The sequence below is a fragment of the Bombyx mandarina genome, chromosome 22 (assembly GCF_030267445.1).
Source record: "Bombyx mandarina strain Sakado chromosome 22, ASM3026744v2".
Lineage (NCBI taxonomy): Eukaryota > Metazoa > Arthropoda > Insecta > Lepidoptera > Bombycidae > Bombyx > Bombyx mandarina.
In genome coordinates, this window is record NC_143228.1 from 13,136,196 (window position 1) to 13,157,043 (window position 20,848).

The window sequence follows — 20,848 nt, forward strand, 5'->3', positions numbered from 1 at the left end:
ACTCAGTAAATCCGAGGCCATGTGGTTCCACAGGCCCCGGAGAGTGCCACCTGTCGATGCCCATATCGTGGTTGGCGGCGTCCGTATCGGGTCGGGGTGCAGTTGAAGTACCTCGGCCCCATTCTGGACAGTCGTTGGACCTTCTGTGTTCACTTTCAGAACCTGGTCCTTCGTTTGTTGGGGGTGGCCGGCGCGTTAAGCCGGCTTCTTCCCAACATCGGGGGGCCTGACCAGGTGACGCGCCGTCTCTATACGGGGGTGGTGCGGTCAATGGCCTTATACGAGGCGCCCGTGTCGGGCCAGTCACTGGCCGTGGGGGTAGCGAAGTTGCTGCAACGGCCGCAACGCACCATCGCGGTCAGGATCATCCGTGTTTATCGCACCATCTCTTTCGAGGCGGCGTGTGTACTGGCTGGGACGCCGCATTGGGTCCTGGAGGCGGAGGTGCTCGCCGCTGACTAACAGTGGCGGGCTAACCTTCGTGCCCGGGGCGTGGCGCGTCCCAGCCCCAGTGTGGTCAGAGCGCGGAGGGCCCAATCTCGGCGGTCCGTGCTGGAGTCATGGTCCAGGCGGCTGGCCGATCCTTCGGGGCTGGTCATAGGACCGTCGAGGCGATTCGCCCGGTTCTTGTAAATTGGGTGAATCGTGGCAAAGGACGCCTCACTTTTCGACTCACGCAGGTACTCACTGGGCATGGTTGCTTCGGTGAGTTTCTGCACCGGATCGGAGCTGAGCTAACGGCAGAGTGCCACCATTGTGGTTGCGACTTGGACACGGCAGAGCATACGCTCGTCGCCTGCCCCGCATGGGAGGGGTGGCGGCGTGTCCTCGTCACAAAAATAGGAAACGACTTGTCGTTGCCGAGTGTTTTGGCATCGATGCTCGGTGACGATGAGTCGTGGAAAGCGATGCTCGACTTCTGCGAGTGCACCATCTCTCAAAAGGGGGTGGCGGGGCGCGTGAGAGATGCACAGGCCCGCCGCCGTCGAGCGGGGTCCAGGGAAACGGATCTCGCCCAAGCCCTGGCCCTCTAAGTGTTTCGGGTCTCCCTCACATGTCGGCCTGGGGACCGGCGAAGGGGGCCGAAGAAGACGACGTGCAAGCTGCTCTGCACACGTTTTAGGCATGAGCATCCGGGTGATGGAAGGCCGGCTATCCTCAACCCACGCTGGTTCTGACCCAGCGGGGTATTCCGTAGGATAGACATTCTAACCGGCGCCATCTAGGCGGGCTTCGGATAGCCTGCCGACCGAGAGGGCTGGTGGTCGTGGCGCCGACGACCGCCAGTCCGGCGTCCCGAGGGGGGAGGGTGATGGGAGAGATGTGCTCCGCACTAAACGCTTCACTTTCCCCCTTTGCCTTTTCATGAGCTCTGTCTCATGCGAGGTTTGGATGCTGGTTGTTGAGCGACAGGAGGTTTTAGTCGGTTCGACTCCGACATGCCCCGCCTTCCATCCCCAGTGAAGGGCGGAAGTCCGGCGATTTCCTCCTGACAAAAAAAAAACGTGTGGCACTCGGGAACTGCAGCAGTAAAGCTATTGCATAGCATTTTTTATCAACTTATGACATTATAATTAGACAATGATAATTTAATATTAAAACAATAATAAAACAACACCACGCTCTATTAAACCATAATAAAGGCAAAACCTTAACTGTCCCCTTCACACTCATAAGCTAAACCGCGCGAGAGAGAGATGGGCAGACTTTTCATGATGCGCATGCAGTGTGACGTCACGCCACGCGCTTATTCACAAAACTACACAAGCGCTACGTGTGAATGTGTTGAACGCGAGCTACATGGTAGGCGGAGTGAGGGATGTTAGGTTTTTTTCGTTACGGAATTTCATGATTCGTTCGCCGCGCTCAAGGCCCGCGATAAAAGATATGCAATAGCTAAAAAATGTATGAACTTGTAATAAAATCTCTTTGGCTATACTATTTGTATCTGGCTGGTTTTGGTATCATTAAAAGTTTAAATTCGAAAGAAGATAATTCCAAATTACAATTAGGAAGATGTGTGATTTTTATTTATTTTTCGTACTGTCAAGATGAGGGAATCTAATGAAGATATTCGATAAATTTTAAAATTTCAATACAAAACAGGTAAAAAGCAACGCAAGCCGTGAAAAAAATTTGCGATGTTTATGGACCTAGTGCAGTGTCTGTGAGAGTAGCACAAATTTGGTTTAAGCGTTTTCAATCCGGAAATTTTGATGTCAAAAATGCACGTCGCTCTGGTCGCCCTATTACGGATAAAATCGATGCCATTTTTGAAAAAGTGGGGCAAGATCGGCATATCGCTAGTTACGACGTAACTGAAGAACTGGGAATTGACCACAAAATAGTTATGGCGCATTTGAAAAAAACTGGGTACACAAAAAAGCTCACTGAAAGAAACCTAATGAACCGTGTACTCATTTGTGATTCTTTATTATGACGTCATGAAACCGAACCATTTTTGAAGAAGCTGATAACTGGTGATGAAAAGTGGATCACGTACGACAAGAACGTACGAGAAAGGTTGTGGTCAAAGGCCGGTCAGGCTTCACAGACTGGCGAAACCCGGGTTAACTCGCAACAAGGTGATGCTGTGTGTGTGGTGGGATTGGAAGGGCATTATACATTATGAGCTGTTACCACCAGGCAGGACCTTCGATTCTGAACTCTACTGCGAACAATTGATGAGATTAAAGCAAGAAGTTGAGAGAAAGCGGCCGGAATTAATCAACAGTAGCTGTTTAGGCTTACTATCTAGGTAATATATTATGGTTATATAACACTGGTAATATATTACCACTGGTAATATATCGATGCTTACTATACTATTTGACATTGGACGGTAATGGGTAAATTGTAAAAAATAATAATCTAAGACAAGTTTTTGAACAATAATTATATACGCATTTCCATTTTATATAAAAATTATGATTTTTACGTCAGTAATTTCTTATAAAATGCTAGGAAAATGCTGTAAAATGCCCTTATGTTAAAAATAAGAAAGAAAGTAAAGAAAATCTCAATTTGTGTTAGTTTACGTATGTGTAATATTTTAAAACTGCATGGTGGTTTTTTTTTTAATGTTTAAAATAATTTCTGGAGAAATATAATAAAGGTAAAATTGCTCTAATTTTATCATCGATCATGTTCCGCAAAAACTTGATTGCGGACGGTGTGTGGGCTATCCTACGAAATCTATGTTAATTATTTTAAGTTTTTATAACATCATACAGGGTAGAAATATAAACGAGTTTTAATTTTAGTGAAATTTAAAATACTATAAAGTAAACGAAATTACAAATTTTACAGCGCCCCCCTAACCCACATCAACGCCCCCCATTTTTTCCTGGGCCCCTTAACGCCCCCCTCTAGGTTTCAAACGCCCCCCAGGGGGCGTTATCGCCCACTTTGAGAAAGACTGGTCTAGGCAGCGTGCACTTTATTGAACAATGACGTCAATGTTTACGCGATTCACGCACGTGCTACAACAACACTATTAACGGGAAAGAGATAGAGCATACCCTCAATGTCTAGTATTACTATGTGACTTCTATTACTAATATTAAAAAATAATGTATATACTGATATTTACTTCAGGATGAGTAAACAATAAAAGGCTTAATTGCGTTTTCTGTTATATGTACAAAATAAGATAAGAGCATTTAAAGCCCTTAATTTCTTTTAAAATTAATATAAGAAATTCAACAGTATTAATGAACTATATAAAACTGAACTCTCATTTTACTCGGTGACAAACTTCGCCCCATGACACTGAAGAAAAATCCTTTAAAAACCAAAAAGTTTAGGGTTTAGAGTTAAAGGTATAAAGGTTTTTCTTTACATGAATTTTAATTTATATGATACTAGCTGACCCGGCAGACTTCGTAGTACCTCAATCGATAAATAAAAGACTTAAACTTTTGTATAAAATAAACTTAAAACAAACAAAAGGAATCCGTCCGAGGGGGATTTTCATATTTATCTACTTTTTAAACCCTTCTCTGGTCTTCCACAAATAATTTAAGACCAAAATTAGGCAAATAGGTCCAGCCGCCAGCGAGACTAACGAACAGCAATTCATTTTTATATATATAGATAATTAATTGTTCTCAGTTACATGCAAAACGAGGAGTCGATGATACGCTATATAGCGATGCGCTACGCTTCGACCGTGTTCCCGCCCGACTATATACCGGCGCGGTACTTGTTGCTGTTGGCCAGCGGAGACAGGTGATTCCTCTTCTTCTTTAGTTTTTGGCTCCGGCACGGTTTGTGCATTAGCCAGCGTCAAGTAATAAGATTTTTATAATTCGCCGTTTTAATAATTATTTACAGTTTATGAATAATATAAAACGAAGGAAACTTAATCAATTTGCATGAAATTAAATGAAATGACATAATATGGGATGAAATAATAATATAATCTCAGTAAAATGGTGGTCATTTACTGAGGTTTTTTCAGTGGACTTTTTGGAGGATCCCGAGAAGTTACGTTCAGCGGCTTTGTTTAATTTTCCCAAATATGTGCACTTTACCTTGTGCACAGAAACTAAACAGTCAATAAACCACCGTTATTATTCATTTAAACCCGAAGAAACGCTAAATAGAATAAATAAAACAAATCACGCAACTTCCTCGCGTTCCCGCCAAAAAGTCAGACAGGTAATACAGGATGTGTTGTGTGGTGCTGGCATTTTCACGATACGTTGGAAACGAACTGTCTCATCTCTAGTTAATAGGGATGTGTGTGTCGCGGACCACTGGCTCCCACTTCATGCAGGGGTAGTCGAGTCGGTATAATTATTAATTTATAATGGGTCATTAAAAAAAGTCTTTGTACTCGTTACAGCAAAGACGAAATTTCGACGGAGGCCCTGAAATGTTTATACGGGACATCACGACCGAGCGAGATAGAGGATGTCGTAAACAATGTGGCGAAGAAAGAGACAAAAATCGTTATTTTCGACGGAGAGTCGCCCGATGAAAACAAAGACGTGTCTTCGGAAGGCGTCGACTTGGCCGTGCCGAAGCTCAAAGATATGGTCAACTACATATGGAAACAAATGCAGAAGAGGAAGAAGGGCTCGAACGCTAAGCATAGGTTCGTGATCAACAACCAGGTGCTGCAGTTTCATCCGCTGACTTATCAAGAGGTAGGTTGAACTTGTTAGCTATTGGTTTGCAATAGGACCCCTATACGGATACTGTCTATCGACATATTGTTAAGGGCTTGTGGCTTTTAAGATAAAACGTAAGTGCATTCATATCGGAGATTTGACTATTTTTTTTAATTTTTTTTTTATTGCTTAGATGTGTGGACGAGCTCATAGCCCACCTGGTGTTAAGTGGTTACTGGAGCCCATAGACATCTACAACGTAAATGCGCCACACACCTTGAGATATAAGTTCTAAGGTCTCAGTATAGTTACAACGGTTGCCCCACCCTTCAAACCGAAACGTATTACTGCTTCACGGCAGAAATAGGCGGGGCGGTGTTATCTACCCGTGCGGACTGACAAGAGGTCCTAACACTAGTAAAAATTTTAATGTTGGATTCAAATATCACAGGCAGATGCCATTTTATTTAAGCAAATACGTACTAAGGTATTAGGTTAGGAATAATGGCCATCCAGTATTACAACTGTATGCCGGTTTGGCGGCAGAAATACCCGGCTCCGTGATTCGAAGTCGTTCATCATAGAACACAAGAGATTTTAACAGATTCCCTGATTCTCGCTTACGACATTTTCAAGAAAATGTTACGCGCTGGGGCTCGGTATAAATAAAAATTATTCCGAAGTACAAATTAAAACTGTATTAAACACTTAGAGCACTTACAGAGCACTTAACAATTCGTAATTCGCTTCTTCCGCTTCGCTTCAAGTGATCCGTTCGCTGTTTCGCTTCGAGTAGTTCCGATTACTGACTGACTGCGTCATCTCTGCAACGCTTTTATAGTCGATACGACATCCCTAAATTTATTGAGAACATTTTGGGCAAGTCGAGTAGCTTCGATGTCTGTTTCCGCTCTCAGACAATAGATGGCGTTGTACTTCTCGAGCGTTCTCAGTGTTACTAGTTCCTTTAATATTCGTTTCTGCTATTCTGCGATATATGGCGTATTACCGGTGTAACAATAAGCTTGCAATATACAATATCACCCGCTCGGGGGAAGATCTTTCCTTACGTCGTTAAAACTCTCGTCGTCGTTGCAATTTTCAGTGTATTCTCTTGTTGTAGATACTAAGGTACCTCCGCATGTGTCTGAACCGCGACGCCGGTCTGAAGGATTGCTCGGACCATCCGAACGCGACGTCCCCGCTGCTCGCCAAGTACTTCTACGAGAACCTGCTCGACACGGAGCTGCTCGACCGATACCTCACGCTGATCACTTCGGTGCTGAACGCTAGCCCAGGTATGTCTTAGATTCGGCTTCAGCAAAGATCGATGGGCTATCCAATTTAAATATAATTTTCACCTCAGCAGCTCAAACATGCCGCTTTTGCTGCGAGACAACAGTGAACAAAACGCGAATTTGATTCGAGCGTGGGTCAAAGTAGCTTTTTAATTTTTCAATCTTCAGTGTCACGTATTGACATTGTTCAGCCATAAATTTGAAACATTCGAATCTTACTGTGCTTTGCCTCTTTCACATGTATATAAAAAAGCGATTTTGGAGATTTTGGATTTCGACCTCAAAGAAAACACGTTCAGTAAAGCGTATTTGTAATAAATAAATTACGTTTTTTTTAATAGTTATTTCAATCTATTCCTGTTCATTTCTATGTCTCCTAAGTAATATGTGTGTTCTTACTGCTGAGGTGAAAAGTTAAGGTGCTACACGAGAGCAAAGTTTTTTGCATCTCGTGCTGTTGAGTCCCTCAATACGCTCAGGATTCTAACTTTAAATCACTCGCTACGCTCGTGAATCAATCATAGAATCCTTCGCTTGCTCGGGACTCAAAATTAGCACTCGAAACAAAAAACAACTTTGCTCTCTTGTTGCACAAATCTTATACCTTTAAACGAGCAATATATATAATCTGAATCTCGGAAAGGGCTCCAACGTTTTTCATAAAATTTAGTATACAGGGGATTTCGGGGGCGATAAATCGATCTAGCTACGATTTATTTTCAGAAAATGTTGTTTTATTCGTGTTTTCAATGATCAACTTTATCGAAAATCAACTTTATGAGTCTTCCCGACATCTATTGGCGAATAATAATACTATTTTTCTTAATTGATGGCAACTAACCGCTTTAAAGACACAACAAGATGGCGTTATCAAAAAAAAAAAACCGAGCAAAGCTCGGTCATCGTCTAGTAACTATTAAAACAGGTTGAAAAAAAATGAATTAAAAAAAAACTTGCAGATTTAATGGCATTAACATGCTTCTTGGACATTATCGGATGTATACCGGAGAAGATGGCCTCAAAGTACACAAATTTACTGCCTTTCTTGAGAAATTTGTTCACGACTAGCACCAAAGAACACATCAGGGACACGTCCGCGGTCATCTACGCTATAATCTTTGTTCACACCAGCGAAAAAACGGCCATAGATAAGGAGATCTGCGAATTCGTTACGCAAGGAAAGAACAACAAGTCCCTAGAGAGTCAATGCGGATATTTGAGCGCATTCGCGAATGTTTGCGAGAGGGCGGTCGTTTTGTCGACGCGCGGCAAGTTTGGCGGGAAAGGGTTTAGCGTTGCCGACTGGGAACCTTACCAAGAGGCCGCGTTGTGCTTGGGTGAGTCGATGTAATTGTTTTGAATCACGAACTTAATGTCTAACTCACTGGGCCCGACATCGGACGGGCTGTGATCGCTTTTCCCGAAAATAAAAAACTTAATTATTTCGATAGTATTTTGACTCACTGTTTCTCATTGCACTGTAGTGTTTTCAAACTAGTACAATATGATATCAAAGAATCTTAAACTCGTTCACTAACTAATGAAGACTGATAAAAGCCACAGCATGAGACAAGCTGTTTGTGTGCAGTGTGCTTATTACTGGTGGTAGGACCTCTTGTGAGTCCGCACGGGTAGGTAACACCACTAAGCAATCTAAGCAATAAAAAAATAAATAATAAAAAGCTTACTCGTTGATTAACGTTGTTTTCAGCTAATTTCCTTATCAGTCCCCAAACGCTATTAGTGAGCGCCTCGTGTACTGCGATATCGCTGCTGGCTCGATGCTCCGGCCTGCCTCTACCCAATACATCGCCCAAAGAGGACACTCTCATACAGTCGGACAACCCGTTCAACGTAAACAAAACTATAGATGATTCGAACGACGTCGTGACTAAGTTCACCGTCGCTCAGAGACTGTTCAAGATCGTTGGAAACGCCAAGTTGCCGTCGAAGATCAAAGAGAGGGCGCTGTACACGTTAGGCCTTATGTGCTGCGGGGAAAGGTTGAGTTTCGCCAAACAAATCGTAATGGGATTCCTTGAGATGGCCAAAGATGTGAGTTGGTTAATCTATGTTCTGGTAAATAGCTCGCAAATACTCTGTACAAACGAGATATTAAATTTGGCAAATATGTATCACAGCTCAATGATAAGATATATTTATCATGAAAATTGTTTTCTATCTCTATAGTTACTGTTGTCTTATAAAAAAACTTAGATTATTATCCTTATTTGAATGATGTTGTAGGGACTATGTAAAATTCTCGCTGACTGCGTTACATAGACTATACAATAACTAAGTATAATTTTCAAAATATTTGTTTCAGAGCAAGGAGTTTGAGATTCATTTGCAAATAGGCGAGTCGTTGGTACTGTGCGTCGAAGGCGTGAATTCGAACGAAAATCGAGATCTTTGGACCGAATTACCGAAAGAGGTTTTGTATCTATACGACAGTTTTGTGGACATGCTGACTGTTATTAATTTTAACTCGTAAAAAAACTTACAAACAAAACAAATCCGTTCGGAAATCAAAAGTTGATAATTGTAAATAAAACACAGCGAATCATTTTGAAAATTCTCATGAATACTATAATTTTGTACTGGCACTCGTTACGGAAAATTCACTTTATATCTTACTAATCACGAAAACTTTCAACCCTCATTAAATTTTAACTTTATATCATTAATAATGCACACATCATTCAAACACACTATTTTTATAATTAAGAAGTACATATTTTATTTTATCAGTGTAGCTAAAGAATTATCGAATACATTCTGTTGTAGTATTTATTCAATCCTAAAATATGGTTTTAGGGTGCAGATAAAGTCAAAGATTCAGAGGCTCTGAAGGAAAACGACGAGTTATTGGAATGGTTGTTAGAAGAATTGTTCAAGATTGCGAAACATCCGCATCCGCATTCGAGACAGGTACGAACAAAACGTATTGAACGTAAATATATTGAATTAGATGGATAAATTCTTTAGTGAAGTCAAACAACACACGGGGCAAACGTTACCTTACCGAAAAATGTTACATTAAGTGACCTATATACATGCTGCTATTAACCTAACTGAAGCGTATCTGGACATAAAGTTCACCGTAGGTTTTCGGGTTTCCCTGACTGATCGTCGATTTCATATTTGTCTATCTGTTTGATTGTCCTTGAGCGACGGTGAACTCCCAGGCCTGCCGTATGTTCGTCTGCCTACGATGGAAATAATAAATATTATTAAAATACTATATTACAGATTAAATCATTAAAACAATCATTCGGTAATTATTTTTGTGAAATATAAATGATTTCCTTTTTTTTTTTTTTATTGCTTAGATGGGTGGACGTGCTCACAGCCCACCTGTTGTTAAGTGGTTACTGGAGCCCATAGACATCCACAACGTAAATGCGCCGCCCACCTTGAGATATAAGTTCTAAGGTCTCAAGTATGTTACAACGGCTGCCTCACCCTTCAAACCGAAACGCATTACTGCTTCATGGCAGAAATAGGTTTTATTTTGTCTATATAGTGTTTCTTCAGGTTTAAATGTGTAATAACGGTGGTTTATTAACTGTTTAATATCTGTGAAAGTGCACAAATGTGGGTAAAAGAAACAAAGCCGCTTGACGTAACTTCTCGGGATCTTCCAAAACGTCCACTGAAAAAATCTCAGTAAATGACCACTATTTTATTGAGATTATATTTCATCTCATATCATATCATCTCATTTCATTTAATTTCATCCCAGTTGATTAACATTCATTTCATTTCACTCCATATTATCGTTTTTCATAAAAATAAGGATATGAATTAAAATAAGAGGTAACTTAAAGGTCTTAGTTATCAGGTCATAAAATCCCTTTAAAAAAAAAACGTCTTGTCTTCCAATGATGTCACGTGCAACGAAGCAACGCTCAGTGGGAGTTTGGTAATGTATGCTCCTTGATTTTGAAGAATACGTGTCCGGTTGATTATTGTTCTAACAGTTTTTTTATATGAACGTTTATATTTATTGAAATTTAATTGAGTGTCATTTTTTCGCAGGCCACAAGTATATGGTTGCTCGCCTTGTTGAAGAACTGTCCAGAACGTTTCCCCATTAAGAACAAGGTGCAGGAGTTGCAGGACGCATTCATGGACTTCTTGTCGGAAAACAGCGGTAAGTTTGAAAATAACAAACCAATAGGGGAAAACCTGCTAACCGCATAAACAAAATTATAACGTACAGTAGATTGGGGAGAATAGGGACTAGAGCTAGAATAGGGACAAATTTGGGATGTCACAATACTTTTGTTGAGTTGTTAGATTTAACTTTGTCGAACTGAAAATGACTTTTATTTAGTGTTTAAGAATATAAATAGCTTAATTTAGTCATCAAAGTTTTGTAACTCATTGAAGATGTTAAAAAGTTAATTACCTAATGTTAGGTACCTACTTAACAACTAAATAGTGCCAGCCCTAGCGAAAGACGTTCTCATTCGTAATCTGATTCAGCCATAAGCCAAGGTGAATCGGGACAAGCTAGTTTTTTTCAGTTTTTGTGTATATTTTGTAATGGACAATGTTTAATAACGCATTGTATTTAAAATTTAAGGCTTCGGAACCATTATGATCTTCGTTTTATTACTACTACTACAAAAAAAAGACGATAAAAATCAATGTCGAACTTAAAAAGTGTCCTGATTCCCCCCATTTTACGGCACGCGTTTCAAATATAGATTAAAACACTAATTCCGCTTCCTACAGACACAATACAAGACGTGGCCAGTAAGGGCCTGAGTCTCGTGTATCAGAACTCTGACGAAACCCAAAAGAAGTCGCTGGTCGGTCAAATCATAGAACAACTCACGAGTGGCAAGCGATCTGTGGCCCAAGTTACGGACGACACGAAGATATTTGAAGAGGGGCAACTTGGAAAAGCTCCTACAGGGTGAGTAGAACTATTGAAAAAACAATCGAAGCACTAAATACAATATCGAGTTCAGAATCGACCACGATTGATTTTAATTTAATTTATTTATTTATACTTTATTTCAGTTTTTTTTTAAAACCATAACATTCTGTTAGTAAGAATTACTTATAATCTATATTAGTAACTTACAAAAATCTAACATAAATATCATTACATACATTTTATATCATTACATTTGTTTTTTTTCCTTCCAAGTGCCTGCCGCAAAGTCTATTAATCAGCAGTCCCTCGATAATAAACAAAAATATTTTTTAAAGGTTTCTGTGAGAGTTAGTTACATTAAAAACATTTTTTTTTACAGAGGAAATCTTTCTACGTACAAGGAACTCTGCTCACTCGCTTCTGACTTGAACAAGCCAGATCTTTTGTACAAGTTCATGCATCTGGCGCATCACAACTCTATTTGGAATTCAAAGAAAGGTAAGTTGTGAAAATAGCTCGACTAGCGACTGGCCGGCCACAATTATATCGCGGGGTGAAAGGATATCTGGTTTAAACGACATTGTTGTAAGTTAACAGGAGAGCTATTTAAAGTTTAAATTTGGAAAAAATATTATAACGAAAAATTTCTTCAGCTATTTGAACGGGGTGAACTGAATTGAAATCTATATATTAATACGTGAAGCAAATACTTTGTATCCGTTTTTACGAAAATTGCGCGGACGGAGAAGTTTGAAATTTCCCACACTTGCACGTGCACAATGTTAATATTTTTTTAAATTATGCCTAAAACATACATTAGATCAATAAAAAAACATTACACACACAACCATGTATTTGACGCACACACGCATGCATACTATTTATTTATTGTCAAACTTTTGTTTTTGACGTCTGTGGTCAAATTGAGGTTAAATTAAATATTGTTTGTCTTTATTTTTTTTTGGGGAATATCAATTAAGGTTATAAAATCCATTATTGATATAATCGCACCTTACCTTGCTACAATATTTAATGACTGTATCGATAGTGGTGTGTTTCCTGATCTAATGAAATATAGTAAAATAATACCTCTGTTTAAATCTGGTAGTACTTTTGACCCCACTAACTTTAGACCCATTTCAGTACTACCAACTTTGAGTAAAATTTTTTTAAAAATTATTTTGGAACAGCTTTTAAACCATTTCTATTCCAATAACCTGCTTCATAACAAACAATATGGATTCACTAGAGGCCGTTCGACTATTGATGCAGGTGTAGATCTTATTAAAAATATTTTTCAGGCTTGGGAGGAATTGCATAATGCCCTTGGGGTATTCTGCGACTTATCTAAAGCTTTTGATTGTGTTGAGCATAATACATTGTTGAGGAAATTACACCATTATGGTATTAGGGGCGTTTCCTTAGAACTTATTAAATCTTATTTATCCGGAAGAATCCAAAAGGTAGACGTTAAAGGAAAGAGATCTTCCGGTGTCTTACTTAATATGGGTGTTCCTCAGGGTTCCATATTGGGTCACTTCTTATTTCTTGTGTATATCAATGATTTACCAAAGTTTATTGAAACCCGTCACGAGGTCGTATTATTCGCTGATGATACATCCTTATTGTTTAAAATTAAACGACAATTGGAAGATTATGACGATGTGAATGATGCTATCTCGCGCGTGGTACATTGGTTTAGTGTTAATAATCTGTTATTAAATAACAAAAAAACAAAATGTATAAAATTTACCACACCTAATGTTAGACAAGTAGACACTAATATCATTGTAAGTGGAGAGACACTGGAGCTTGTTGATTCGACAGTTTTTCTTGGTATAACAGTTGATTCCAGGCTGCAGTGGGGTCCTCACATATGCAAGTTAGCGAATAGACTTAGTTCTGCAGCGTTTGCGGTAAAAAAAATACGAACGTATACTGATGAAGATACGGCACGTCTAGTTTATTTCAGTTATTTTCATAGTGTTATGTCCTATGGCATTTTGCTATGGGGCAATGCTGCCGATGTCGATGCTCGAATTAAGAAAATAAGCAACTCTTTCAGGGGGCTGGGTGTACAGCTTTTCAACAAGATCCCACAAAACGTTCAACTACTACCTGTTCATAGATTTAAGAAAACTGTCAAGGAACGTTTGTGCAACAAGGCATATTATAAAGTTAAGGATTTTTTACTAGATGGCACTACGTGGGAATGAGGCGTTCGCTCCTGGCCTTTTCATTTTTCATTATTATTATTATTTATTTGAATTGTATTTTTTTGACTTGTTTTTTTGTATACTGTAAATATGTTTTATTGTTTAAAAAAAAAAGAAAATAGTTGAGAAAATACAAAAAAAAAAAGGCCGCTGAGTTTGTTTCGCCGGTTCTTCTCAGGACTGTGGCTTTTTTTGGAACCGGTGGTAGAGTTAACATTTTCTTTTACATTTTGACATTCAACAAGTGTGTTTTTGATGACATCCAAGTTGAAATAAATGATTTTGAATTGAATTTGAATTAATATTTTTCTATAATTGTAAACATACATTAGATCAATAAAAAAACATTACACACACTACCATATTGTATTTGACGCACACACGCATGCATACTATTTATTTATTGTCAAACTTTTGTTTTTGACGTCTGTGGTCAAATTGAGATTAAATTAAATATTGGTTGCCTTTATTATTTTAATATTTTTCTATAGTGTAGTTTTGGCGAAATTTGTGATTATAGAAGTATAATAGTCTTTCAAAATAGAATCATAATAGTGTACATACTTACGATTTCAATTGATTAAAGTCGAATTTCGACTACTACGGGATCACTAGTTCAATTAAAAACATCAAATCGTTGATACTAATACCATATAAAACGCACCTTTAATTACAAATATAAATGTTGCGTATTAAGCGAAATGTGGCTTAAACCAAATAAAAAGAAATAAAATAATTAAATTAAAGAGGAATTGTTCGAGATGATACCAGCATCTCGTTTTTACCATCGCACCGCCCGCCACCGGAGTAGAGTTCATCCATACTACCTGGAGCCACTGCGGTCATCCACAGTGCGTTTCCAGAGATCTTTTTTGCCACGTACCATCCGGCTATGGAATGAGCTCCCCTCCACGGTGTTTCCCGAGCGCTATGACATGTCCTTCTTCAAACGAGGCTTATGGAGAGTATTAAGCGGTAGGCAGCGGCTTGGCTCTGCCCCTGGCATTGCTGAAGTCCATGGGCGACGGTAACCACTCACCATCAGGTGGGCCGTATGCCCGTCTGCCTACAAAGGCAATAAAAAAAAAAAAAAAAAAAGCATTTCACCCCTCGAATTATAAAACTCATATCCTGTTGCTATAAAACATTATTAAGATTATACCTTACGAAGCGGCATCTCGGACTTTGTAAAAAAACGAGTCAACATTTTGTGGTTTAGGTTAAATTTAATCAAACACTGAGTAACGACATTTGTTTATTGTTTTAATACAATATACGAGCGACTGAGAACTTGCGATTGCGTACGATCCTCCACTTTTTTTATTTTTTTTTTATTACTTAGATGTGTGGACGAGCTCAAAGCCCACCTGGTGTTAAGTAGTTACTGGAGCCCATAAACATCTACAACGTAAATGCGCCACCCACCTTGAGATATAAGTTCTAAGGTCTCAGTATAGTTACAAAGGCTGCCCCACCCTTCAAACCGAAACGCATTACTGCTTCACGGCAGAAATAGGCAGGGCGGTGGTACCTACCGTAGGTCCTACCACCAGTAATTACGCAAATTATAATTTTTGCGGGTTTGATTTTATTACACGATATTATATTAATTATGTATTTTTGAATCACATCATTCTTCGGCCCTCGATATAAATTGAGAATTTTTATTAAATGTGATGAGGCATAGGAAGTGTTACATTGAAGACAAAAATGATTGTTACTATTGTTATTTTGATTGTTACAGGGGCAGCGTTCGGCTTCCACTCCATAGCGTCGCAAGCCGGGGCCCAGCTGTCCGAGCACCTCCCCCGGATAGTGCCGCGCCTGTACCGCTACCGGTTCGACCCCACGCCGCGCATACAGACCTCCATGACCAGCATATGGCACGCCATCGTGCCCAACACGCAGGCCACTGTAACTATTGCTGGAAATCACTATTTTTCTTCTATCTATCTATCTTCTATCTATATATATAAAAATGAATTGCTGTTCGTTAGTCTCGCTAAAACTCGAGAACGGCTGGACCGATTTGGCTAATTTTGGTCTTAAATGATTTGTGGAAGTCCACAGAAGGTTTAAAAGGTAAATAAATATGAAAATGCTCGGCATTAAATAAAAATAACAATTTTGTTTTTCCTTTGATGTGTCCCCCGTCGGGCGGATTCCTTTTGCTTGTTTTAAGTTTATTGTATACAAAAGGTTAGGTCTTTTATTAATCGATTGAGGCACTAAGTCTGCCGGGTCAGATAGTCTATAAAAAATTCTTGAAAAAGAAAACATTTCTTTTTATTTATTTTTTATTGCTGAGATGGGTGGAGGCGCTCACGGTCCAGACACCTACAACGTAAATGCCGCCACCTACCTTAAGATATAAGTTCTAAGGTTTCAGTATAGTTAGTATCTTAATCAGAAATGTAGTTTTTGTAATTCATAATTTATTTAGTATGTACTCTGGGAATTTATTGTTTTTCTCGTGTTCTGTTTCAGGTTCAAAAATATCACAAGGAAATTCTGGACGATCTTGTAGCGAACATGACGTCGAACCAGTGGCGGGTGCGAATGGCTTGTTGCACTGCCTTGGCTGAACTGTTACGGTAAACATGTAATTTTATATCAGTAACATAGTTATAACAAAACAAGAAACTATTGAAACATGAACAAATTAGCAATTTTTATAAAGTCAGGTGTAGTGATATGTTGAGAATATTCTCTTTGGTATTTTACATAAATACTTTTGGTATTTAATACGCTCTTATTAGCTTGATATGTAACGGGATCTTTGAGTGTCATCCTCATCCAGTTCAAAACGTTCGATTAACCTGAAAATTTGTACACGCATCAAAGACCGATGACAATACAATAATTTTACAACTTCCCTCTAATATCCTGACCCGTATCAAATCAAATCAAAATCAAAATCAATTTTTTTTATTCAACATAAATGAAAGTACATAGTTGTTGAACGTCAAAAAAAACTTCCGCCAATTCACAAAAACTAGCCTCCGTCCTGAGAAGAATTGGCAAGAAACTCAGCGGGCATGTTTTTTTTTTCTTTTATTTTTTTTTATTTTTTTTTACAGGATAGAAATAAATAGTTCTGTTTGTTATTTAATTGCTTGTTACTAATTTTTTTGTCAGCGGTGCAAAAAGTCTCCACGATTCGTCGGAGCAGCTGTCGACGATCTGGTCGCAACTGTTCCGCGTCATGGACGACGTGCACGAGGGCACGCGCCAGGCCGCCGCCTCCACCGCCAACACGCTCTCCAAGGTATAACGTTCTTTGTTATAACAACAACAACAAGTTGCACGTACCCAATCCTGTGGACCGAATGGTAAACAGTTGACGTCGCCCTAAACACGTTATTACGGAGCCTCCCGATCCATTAACGGGGCTTTTAGGTACCACAAGCACCGGTCACTGTCCCCGTCGAATCCGTCGCTTGCGACGAAGGGCTCGAGTAAATTAACCCACAGACACTGAGTTTCACCCCGGATCTTCTCAGTGGGTCACGTTTCCGGTGGTAGATTCTGCGAAGCACTGCCCTTGCCAGTGGCCAGTGTTGGCAACACTTCGGCTAAAGTCCCTTGAGCTCACCTACTCGCCCGGTTACGCCGACATAGCCTCTCTATTTTGAATAAGCTGTAACTCGTTCAAAAATTTGTGTAATTACTAACGATAAAGCGTTTCGTCTAGTATCAATCCTACTTCTATCTGGAGCGAAGCGGTATTCTAGTTTAAAGTGTGCTATAAAATATATGTGAGATCTAATCAACCTAAAATCCAATATATCAGGAGCCATTTAATGGTATTCGGATTTCTGCGGAATCATTAATATTGGTGTGAAAATTTAATTTTTTTTTTATCGTAGCTCTGTATTCGCGCTTGTGACGTCAGTCAGGGGAAAGACGGCAAAGAGATCGTCGCGATCATACTGCCCGTCCTGTTGGACACCGGTATCACTAATGTAGTGAAGGAAGTCAGGGCTGTGTGGTGAGTCTTTCAATTTATAATATTTAGAAATAAACATCTAAGCAATAAACAAAACAAAAAAAAAACTCATAAACGAAGCTATAGATTTTGAGAGATAAAACTAAAAATAACCAGGAAAAGAAACACGGATATCCAGCTCCAAATTAGGATTCCCTTTGTTATGGATACTAGAGACTGACATAAATACTTATATACGCTTAAATATACCTAGTCAGGTCATAAATTCTGTCACATGTTTAATGTAAAATAATTGAAACAAGTTTATTCATTATGTAACCATTCATATACCAAAATGAACTTAACAAAACATAGATTCTTATGACACTAAAGTTTATTCAAAATGACCTCCGTGATTTTGAATACAGGCCATCAATCTGCGCGGCCAGTCGTCTATCGCAGCACGAACGAGGTCCATGTCAATATCGGCGGCTGCCTTAATCAAGGATGTCTTGAGTGACTCCAAATTGGGATGAGGCTTTGAGCACGCCTTTTCCTCCAAGTGTTGCCATATCTTGTAATCTAACGGATTCAAATCTGGACTGGAGGAGGGCCAGTCTTCGTGCCGGATGAAGTCGATTTCACGCGCCGCCAGCCAGTCTTGTGTGCTCTTCGCTCTATGAGCTGGCGCCGAATCTTGTTGCAATACCCAGTGCCTGTTATTGAACATGGTATGAGAAACAGGTTCCACAAGGTTCGTCAGGACTGTATTTTGATACACAACTGCATTCGTTTTTACACCTTTCTCACAAAAATGTACCTCTGTTAAGCCCCAATAAGAAACTCCCAACCATACCATGAGCGAGGATGGAAAATGACCTCGTTGGACACGCGGAATAGGGTTGCTCGCTTCTTCACTACTGTGTGCGTACACCTTATCATTTTGTTTGTTGTAGCTCTCCTCTACGGTAAAATTTTTTTCATCCGAAAAAAGAATTTCCCGATATTTTTTTCCCGCGTACCGCTTCAACAAAGCGCGGCATCTCTTCAGTCTCAGGGCCATTAGACGAGCATTCAAACGATGTCCTGTTTTTCTTCGATATGCCCGAAGCCCTAAGTCTTCATTTAACATCCTTTTCACCGTGGTTCTGCTTAACCCCATCTGAAGGGCCAACAGTTTCTGCTTACGTTTGGGATTTCTTTGAATTCGCGCCTTCACAGCTTTTATCACTGCTGGAGTCCTAACAGACCGAGGGCGACCACTTCTTGACCTGTCATCTACACTAGAGTCTTCATTGTATCGTTTGATGGTACGATAAACGAATCTTTTGGTTATATTCAAAATTTTCAGTATGTTAAAAATTTGAATTGGCGCGTAACCGCAACGATGCAACGCAATAACTGCAACACTGTCTTCTTTAAGCGTCCACTCCATATTTAAAAATAAGTAAAATTCTAAAAGTATACATTTTTATTTTCATGAACAATTCGAAATTCGAATTCAATAAACTTTTTTGTGGCCAGCATTCTAAAAGAAAAGTTTTTACTGTGTGACAATACTTATGACCTGACTAGTCTACATAGACTATATCTACATATACCGATAAAATATCACAAATACCAACACGAAGACAAAGAGCAAACAAATCTGTTGATCATACGAATGTTCGCTCAATATGGGAATCGAAGCCCCAACCCACAGCGCAAAAGTCAGAGGCCCTAATTACTGCACCACCGAGACAGTCAGCTTACTACATTTAAATTTGATTTATCGCAGCTTACAAACTGTATCGAAGCTGGTCGCTTCAGCGGGAGAGAGCCTAAAGCCGTTCCTGCCGAAGTTGATCCCCGCACTGGTGGGGGCGGCGGGTGAACTGGAGTCCGCCAAGCTGTCGTACCTCAGCACCGCGCTCGCGGACTCCGGCTCGCGGGACGTGCTCGATGACATGAGGGCCAGCGCCGCCAAGCAGCACTACACCACCGACACAGTTGTCAAGGTTTCTGTACTGTTTCTCCCGTACTCGTGTTTTTTTATTTATTGCTTAGATGGGTGGACGAGATCACAGCCCACCTGGTGTTAAGTGTTTACTGGAGCCCATAGACATCTACAACGTAAATGCGACACCCACCTATAGTTGGCGGCTGCCCCAGCCCTCAGACCGAAACGCATTACTACTTCACGGCAGAAATAGGCAGGGTGATGGTACCTACCCGCGCGGATTCACAAGAGGTCCTACCACCAGTAATTACGCAAAGTATAACTTTGAGAGTTTGATTTTTATTACACAATGTTATTCCTTCACTGTGGAAGTCAATCGTGAATATTTGTTGAGTACGTATTGAAAAATTGGTACCCGCCGTCGGGATTCGAACACCGGTGCATCGCTACATACGAATGCACCGGATGTCTTATCCTTTAGGCCACGACGACTTCAAAATTCGAATCACTTATAGTTTAATTTGTTTGTTATTATTTTGGTTACTATTTATATGAGCGCTACGACACCTTATTCAAACAAGGTTTGCGGAGAGTAGGCATCTGCTCGGCTGTGCTCCTGGCATTATTGAGGTCCATAAGCGACATTGACCACTCGGGTGGGCCGTATGCACATCGTTGCCTTCGACGGCAACAAAAAAAAAAACCGTGGTACCGGGCTCGACTTGCGGCCGGCATTAGAATGTTTATTACAAAACACAAGCTAAGTTTGTTTACATTAAATTAACAGTGTATGCCATACGTCGACATCGAAATCATGAAAGAGATGCTCCCTCAAATCCTGGAGCTGATGAAGTCACCGCAGCTCGGCACGAAGGTCTCCTGCTGCCACTTCATAGTGCTGACCGCGCACTATCTGAGGGCGGACCTCGAGCCGGTCGCGGGGAAGCTCATGAACAATCTACTGAACGGAGCCTTCGATAGGAACGCCACGGTGCGGAAGAACTATGCCGATGCCCTCGGTCAGGTTGCCGCTTTCGCTAAGGTTCGTGTAACCTAGGAATGTATTGTATGTAATTTTTGTAAATCTATACTAACTAGTGGTCCCGCAGTAGTCGAAATTCGACTATAATTAATTGAAATTATAAGCTTGAACATTATTATGATTCTTTTGTCAAAGATTATTTATTATACTTCTATAATCACAGATTTCGCCAAGACTACACTTTAGACAAATATTAGCAAAGACAAACAATATTTAGTTTATTCTCAATTTGACCATAGACTTTATGCAATAAGAAAATTTTGACAATAAGCAAATAGGATGCATGCGTGTGTGTGTCAAGTACATGGTAATGTGTGTAATGTTTTCTTTATTGATTTAATGTATCTTTTATGCATTATTTAAAAAAAATATTAGCATAGTGCACTCCTTCTCTATATTCTCTATAAGTGTGGGAAA

The 20,848-nt window shown here is 39.9% G+C and overlaps 1 protein-coding gene across 1 annotated transcript in view; it reads left to right on the forward strand.

Moving 5' to 3' along the window:
* Positions 1 to 20,848, forward strand: part of LOC114245909 (proteasome adapter and scaffold protein ECM29) — a 44,877-nt gene that overhangs the window by 12,751 nt on the left and 11,278 nt on the right. The window contains exons 14-29 of the mRNA XM_089736630.1: positions 4,114 to 4,230; positions 4,850 to 5,153; positions 6,241 to 6,415; positions 7,375 to 7,752; positions 8,127 to 8,470; positions 8,742 to 8,849; positions 9,233 to 9,346; positions 10,457 to 10,571; positions 11,159 to 11,342; positions 11,686 to 11,804; positions 15,267 to 15,436; positions 16,010 to 16,116; positions 16,661 to 16,790; positions 17,392 to 17,513; positions 19,228 to 19,447; positions 20,177 to 20,431. Of these exons, the coding sequence (XP_089592756.1) occupies positions 4,114 to 4,230; positions 4,850 to 5,153; positions 6,241 to 6,415; positions 7,375 to 7,752; positions 8,127 to 8,470; positions 8,742 to 8,849; positions 9,233 to 9,346; positions 10,457 to 10,571; positions 11,159 to 11,342; positions 11,686 to 11,804; positions 15,267 to 15,436; positions 16,010 to 16,116; positions 16,661 to 16,790; positions 17,392 to 17,513; positions 19,228 to 19,447; positions 20,177 to 20,431 (2,962 nt within the window). The remainder of the gene's footprint in view (positions 1 to 4,113; positions 4,231 to 4,849; positions 5,154 to 6,240; positions 6,416 to 7,374; positions 7,753 to 8,126; positions 8,471 to 8,741; positions 8,850 to 9,232; positions 9,347 to 10,456; positions 10,572 to 11,158; positions 11,343 to 11,685; positions 11,805 to 15,266; positions 15,437 to 16,009; positions 16,117 to 16,660; positions 16,791 to 17,391; positions 17,514 to 19,227; positions 19,448 to 20,176; positions 20,432 to 20,848) is intronic.